Here is a 7,027-nt window from a genome sequence, read left to right as displayed (position 1 = left end):
GAGCTTCTAGTTATGCCACCACTGGCACTTACTGTGACTGTATGGAGAACAGGTATACTTTCATTTGTCCATGGTTAATAAGAAGTCCAAGTGTTTGGGGACTCATAGGCCACATCATTCTACATAATAATTTTATGATGTTCATCTTTGCATTGACCACTCAATGTTTATTCACATATTTATTTCTAATACATTACTCATTTCTGTCTAGTTCCCATCATTCCAAGCTTACTCTATGGGATAGAACATAATAATGGAAACACATCTCTGGACCTGATGGCCTCATCTTCTTCTTCCAAAGCATCCATTTACTCTTTGTATGGCAATGCTACCATCTTAAGTGACCAATCAAATCATCAAGGGATTGATAATAAGACCCAAGGGCCCCCCCAATATTCCAGCTGCAACATGGAAACGAGTGTCCTGCAACAAGAGAATGTCCAAGGTGGCCTTCTGTTGGCATCCAAAGCAATAGTACAACTTCTAGCCAGCTCCATAGTAGGACTCATTACCAACAGGTACATGGTAGTACAAGATTCACAAAGCTCTACTATAATACATTTGCTTTCCATTTCTAGTTCATGTTCTAAATTGCTTCTTATTTTCCTAGGTTTGGATATGATATACCAATGTTCTTTGGATTTATCATCATGTTCTTGTCTACTTTACGTGAGTTATGTCTACTTCTATTCCATTTCCACAACCCTCCTAAAAATAGAAATATTATTAATCATTTTAGCACAATGATATAAACAGGACTTGCGTAATACATAATTTCACCTTTAGGAGTGCTGCAGGAAAATTGAACACTTGCTGCTGGATTCTGTTATAGTGGGAAACCTTTTAAAGGGGTTTGCCGATCTGGGACATTAATGGCATCAAATCACCTTTGTAACAAAATCTGCACCAAATATATGCCAAAAAGTGGTGCATATTTCGTCATAAATAACCCCTTATGTAGGTATTCTCCCTGGTGCTGCATGACCCCTCCTCAGACCTGCGGATCTCCTTGCCCTTAATTTACATGCACCAATTCTCACAATTTAGGGGAAGGCTCTCTAGCAATAACACCCAGTTAGCAGGCTCAGCAGTATCTCTGCACTCCTGAGGGTTAACCACTCTCCATCAACTTGTTAGTGCCATGCAGGGTGACACCCTGGTAACTCATAATAAGATGGCTTCTGCTCCATGGCAATGCTTCTCTAGCACAATGCATTGTATACAGTGAAATGCTTTTAGGTGTATGCCCAACACTTCTTCCATTGGTGAAATGGACAGTTCCTCTTAAAGGAGTTATCCCATGATTAATGTAAAAAAATGAAAATCAGACATCATATGGACATTACAACCTTTTTCTAACAACGCTAGACCCAGCCCTGTACTTTACATGGATCCAGAGATCTCCACATTGAATTGTTCTTCTAGATTTGTTTCAAGCTGGCAGCTCAGGGGACATGTCATTTTTCAAGACGCATGTTTTTTTTGCTGCAGTTCTTTCTGTAACTGTCACAGTTTGTAATTGTAGATTTGGCTGGTTGGAGAATGGAGCAGAGTAATTGTGTTCACCTCAGCGAGGTGGACAGAGAAATTGGAAAAGGAACAGGCAGCAGGTGGCACCATAGTTCTAACAGTAGGTTTGGTTGGTGGCAGTTGAAGAATGGAGCTGGAGCTGAGTAATTGCGTCCACCTCAGTGAGGCAGACAGAAAAATTTGGCACCATACCGCTGCTTCCGTGAACCCGTGCATCACTACTTCTTACTGGACAGGTAGGCTCCTGCATAGCAGACGGTCTACCCTGGGCACATTTGGCTACAGATCTCACACTGCTGCCACACTTCTGACTCAGTCACACTACCACCCTGGTGGCTCAGTCTCTGCCTCACGCACAAGCTTCAACCCTCTTCTCCTGATGATGATATAAGCCGTGTAGCGGGATGGGATCCACAGTGAAGTCACAAACGAGGAAAGCAACCCCAACTTTTGCCAAAACAGAATTTTACTTAAATGTGGCAATAAACAAAACCAAAAATGCTGGGAACATACAATCAATGTACATACACCCAGCCCGAAAGCTGAGGCCTTTGTGCTGCACAGCATGGCGCCCCCTGATGGATGCAGGGAGAAAGTGCAGTAATTTACCTACTGGCGGGCACAACTAAACTGCCACACCTTACCTGTTATTACCCTAAAAACAAAAAACACTGTATGGGTGTGTGGTATGGGCTAGCCTGCGGTGTAACACAACAGCTTACAATTAGGGTTGAGCAAACCAGAACGTAAGGATTTTTGGACCCTGGACCCGAACCCGAACATTTCAGTAAAAGTTTGGGTTCGGGTTCGGTGTTCGGCTATTTTATGGCACTTTTTAAAGTGCAGGGCAGCCAATCAACAAGCGTTTAACTCGTGTGCCCTTAGAAGCCATCACAGCCATGCCTATTAATGCTGCATGTCACTCTGCTGTGCTTAGTGTAGGGAGAGGATGATGCTGCTGTGAGGGAAAGAATAGGACAGAATCTTTAATCAGAAGTGCTTGTTAACTCAGCGATCTACATAGATTTAGTTGTGTGGGTGCAGTGCACAATCTTTTCACCCTGCCCTGAGCCAAGTGACAGAGAAAAATAACTTGTATCCGTCTGTTAGTTAGGTGGATGGCAGCCATTTTATGCAAGCTCAGTGCACCAGCACTGCATCTGTGCTTTTGTGACATTCAAATCCAAACTTGAAATACTGCAATAATCTGTTTGTTTGTTTTTAAACACCCTTTTTTGGCAATATCCTACATCTGGTGCCTTTGCAGCATTAGTAATTGTGCATTTTAAGCTAGAAAAACAGCTATAATTTTCTGGGTTTTAAAAAACACCCTTTTTGGGCAAAATAAAAAATTTTACAGCCCGTGCTGCATCTGCACGTGTGCAATTCAAGCGTTATATACAGCTGTCGTATTCTGTTAGTAAACAAACACCCTTTTTGGGCAAAATACTTAATATTGCAGCACTTGGTGCATCTGTTATTGTTAAAAACAAGTTTGAAATACTTCAATAATTTTCTGGCTTTGAAAAAACACCCATTTTTGGCAATAACCTTCCTTTTGGGCCTCTGCCGCATTAGTCAGTGTGCAATTTAAGCTAGAAATACAGCTATAATTGTCTTGGTTTTAAAAAACACCCATTTTGGGCAAAATATAACATTTTACAGCCTTTGCTGCATCTGTGAAAAAAAAAAAACATTTTGGGCCAAAAAAATAATTTTGCAGCCTTTGCTGCATCTGTGATTGTTAAAAACAATTTTGAAATACTTCAATAATTTTCGGGCTTTGATAAAACTTTAGGGCTTTAAAAATCTTTAATTGCAGCTTAATCTGCATCTGTACGTGTGAGATGCACACTTTAGATACTGTGGTTCTATTCTGCAATTAATAAAACACCCTTTTTGGGCAAAATACACACTTTTACAGCCCTTAGTGCATCTGCACTTGTGAAATTCAAGCTTTATATACTGCTCTCATATTCTGTGATTTAAAAAAAACACCCATTTAGGGCAAGATCCTAAATTTGACCTATATTTGATCCTAAATTTTGCCAGAAACACCACCATCTTGGTCACAAAGCATCTCCACAATGTCCCACGGAAGTGTTCAGCTCTCCATCTCCCAAACACTGGAGCGGAAGAGGAAGTACCCACCTACCCACCCGCGATCCCTGGCCCTGAATGCCAGCATTTCAAAATTACTGTCCTTTGAAATGCTGTCATTCCGTCTGGTGGAGACGGAAAGTTTTAAAAGCCTTATGGTGGTGGCTGTCCCACAGTATGTCGTGCCCAGTCGCCACTACTTTTCCAGGCATGCCATCCCTTCCCCGCACAACCAAGTGGGGGACAAAATCAGGTGTGCACTGCACAACGCCATCTGTGGCAAGGTGCACCTCACTACGGATACATGGACCAGTAAGCTCGGTCAGGGACGTTATATCTCCATAATAGCACACTGGGTAAATGCAGTGGCGGCTGGGCATGAGGCGGATAGCAGTTTGGTGCATGTCCTTCCACCACCGAGGACCGCAGGGCGCTTCAGTTTGCCTCCTGTTGCTTCCTCCTCCTACTCTGCTTTCTCATCCTCTACCGGCTCCTCATCCGGTCAGCGTAACACCTTCACCACCAACTTCAGCACAGCCAGGGGTAAACGACAGCAGGCAGTTTTAAAACGTATCTGTTTGGGGGAAAAACCCTACACCGCGCAGGAGCTGTGGATGGGCCTTGAACAACAGACAGATGAGTGTTTGGTGCCAGTGAGCCTCAAGCCCGGTCTGGTGGTGTGCGATAATGGGCGAAATCTCGTAGCAGCTCTGGGACTAGCCAGTTTGACGCACATCCCTTGCCTGGGGCATGTGCTGAATTTGGTGGTGCAGAGGTTCCTTAAAAATTACCCCGATATGTCAGAGCTGCTGCATAAAGTGTGGGCCGTCTGTGCGCGCTTTCAGCTATCTTACCCTGTTGCTGCTTACCCTGTTGCATAACTTCAGCCTTCCTGCTCACCGTCTCATATGCGACGTGCCCACAAGGTGGAACTCCACCTTGCAAATGCTGGCCAGACTGTGCGAGCAGCAGCAGGCAATAGTGGAGTTTCAGCTGCAGCACGCACGGGTGAGTCGCTCTGCGGAACAGCACCACTTCACCACCAATTACTGGGCCTCCATGCGAGACCTGTGTTTCGAGTACTCCACCAACATGGCCAGTGCCAATAACGCTGTTCACAGCGTTACTATTCCACTTCTATGCCTCCTTGAAAAAACTCTGCTATCAAAGATGGAAGAGGATGTGGCACAGGAGGAAGAGGGATCATTTCGTAGGGTTTTTGGCCAGTCATTCACAAGTGGCTCCGAGGGTGGGTTTCTGCACTCACAAAGGTACACAATTGTCCAGCCAAGGCACAGTTCTGGAGGATGATGAGGTGGAGGATGAGGAGGAGAAGGAACCTTGTTCACAGCTGGGTAGCACCCAGACCAGCTCATGGTCATCACTGGTGCGTGGCTGGGGGGATACAGAGGACACAGACGATACACCTCCCACAGAGGACAGCTTTTCGTTGCCTCTGGGCAGCCTGGCACACATGAGCTATTACATGCTTCAGTATCTCCGCAATGACCGCCGAGTTGCCCACATTCTAACTTGTGCTGATTACTGGGTGGCCATGCTGCTGGATCCCCGTTACAAAGACAACGTACCATCCTTAATTCCCTCACTGGAGCGTGATCGTAAGATGCACAAGTACAATCGCACGCTTGTAGATGCGCTGCTGGTGGCATTCCCACCTGGCAGCGGGGGCACAGTGAAAGCACAAAGCGAAGGCAGAGAAGGAGGAAGAGGTCGCCAACGCACTTGGGGCACAGCCAGCACCTCAGAAGGCAGGGTTAGCATGGCCGAAATGTGGAAAAGCTTTGTCAGCACGCCACAACAACCAGCACCACCAGCTGACGGAACGTCTTAGCAGGAGGCAGCATTTCAGCAACATGGCTGCCCCCTTCAACTCCAGGGTCCCCAAATTGGGCACATGGCCTGAGCTTGCCCTTTATGCCTTGGAGGTGCTCATCTGCCCTGTAGCCAGTGTATTATCTGAACGTGTGTTTAGCATGGCAGGGCGCATTATCACAGACAAGCGCATGGATCCCACAGGACTTGTCCGTACCTTGTGCAGAATAGATATGTATACATGCCTTACCCAGCCATTGTTATACTATAGTGCAATTGCTCATTGTTGTATTTTTGATATTTCCAACTCTTTTGGGGTGTACCCTAATAAAAAATAAATAAATACAAATTTAAACCAAAAACCAGTGTTGGCTACCTTATCCTCCTCCACCACTGCTTCCACCTACGGCGCTATGTCCACCGCCTCCTCAAACTCCTACTCCATATGGACCTCAACCTCATAAAACTATTTTTTTTTATTTGTACGTATTTTATTTAATTTTATGTTGTTTCACTAATTTGTCTGCTACATTTTAGGGCGAAATTCTAAATTTTTTGGGTGTGATATACCACTGCTATACCTAGTAGACAGGTTAAAAAAATTCACTAAATTGTCTGTTCCATTCTCTGGTGAAATTCAACAATTTTTGGGTGTGATATACCACTCCTATACCTAGTAGACAGGTAAAAAAAAAAAACACTAATTTGTCTGTTACATTTTCGGGTGACATTCAACAATTTTTAGCTATGATAGACCCCTGCTCTACCTAATAGACAGGTTAATAAATTTAACAAATTTTTCGGTTACATTCTTGGGTGGAGATTATACCATTTTTGACGTGAATAAACCCCTGCTCTGCAAAGGTGACAGGGACCGAATTTTTTAAAAATAATCTGTTCTATTGGTCGTGAAAGTAACCCATTTCTGGCGATGAAAAACTTCTACTCTGCATAGGTGACAGGGACTTAAATTTCTAAAATTCATCTTTAATTGACCCTTTCCTACGATCCTTCTGTTTAATAACATGTCCCATATTTCCGCTCAATTAAAATTTAGTTTCATCCAATGTCATCGCCGATAACTGTGATCAACATGGTAGGCTCAGAAAAGAACATCGAAAGTTGATAGAGAAGATATCCAAATGGATGGTGGACGTTACAGGGACGTGCGATCAGGCAGAAGTTATCTAGGGTCAACAAAGCGGCAGCAGGGCCTCTTCTGTCTAATGTTTCCTAATCCAAAATACTGCAGTGACATTCCCTGTAATTTTTAATTACTCATTCAAATAACAGGGCATCTTAAGAGTCCTGTATTGTTATTTATCGTCACTACCTCCCCGAGTCGGGAGTGGGTAATTGCAGTGCACCACTGCTATACATAGTATAGCTTTAGTACTGCTTTAATAATTTGTCCCACATTTTCGCTCGATCACAATAAAATTTCATCCATTGATCTCCCTTGGATGTGGTCTCTCTTTCTCACGCTCCCTTTCCGGCGTGGAACCCTGATTCGTCGATAACCGTGATCAACATGGTAGGCGCAGAAAAGAACATCGAAAGTTGA

At 44.1% G+C, this 7,027-nt stretch overlaps 1 protein-coding gene across 1 annotated transcript in view; it reads left to right on the top strand.

Moving 5' to 3' along the window:
• Nucleotides 1-408: 408 nt before the first annotated feature.
• The window catches only part of LOC122925553 (chromaffin granule amine transporter-like), a gene marked incomplete at its 3' end in the record, with an annotated part of 205,342 nt that continues 198,723 nt past the window's right edge, over nucleotides 409-7,027 (top strand). Inside the window, exons 1-2 of the mRNA XM_044276911.1 lie at nucleotides 409-518; nucleotides 611-669. Of these exons, the coding sequence (XP_044132846.1) occupies nucleotides 409-518; nucleotides 611-669 (169 nt within the window). The remainder of the gene's footprint in view (nucleotides 519-610; nucleotides 670-7,027) is intronic.

The sequence above is a fragment of the Bufo gargarizans genome, chromosome 2, assembly GCF_014858855.1.
Source record: "Bufo gargarizans isolate SCDJY-AF-19 chromosome 2, ASM1485885v1, whole genome shotgun sequence".
Classification (NCBI taxonomy): domain Eukaryota; kingdom Metazoa; phylum Chordata; class Amphibia; order Anura; family Bufonidae; genus Bufo; species Bufo gargarizans.
The sequence above is the reverse complement of the archived record's forward strand: the minus strand, read 5'-3'. Positions and strand labels throughout refer to the sequence as shown.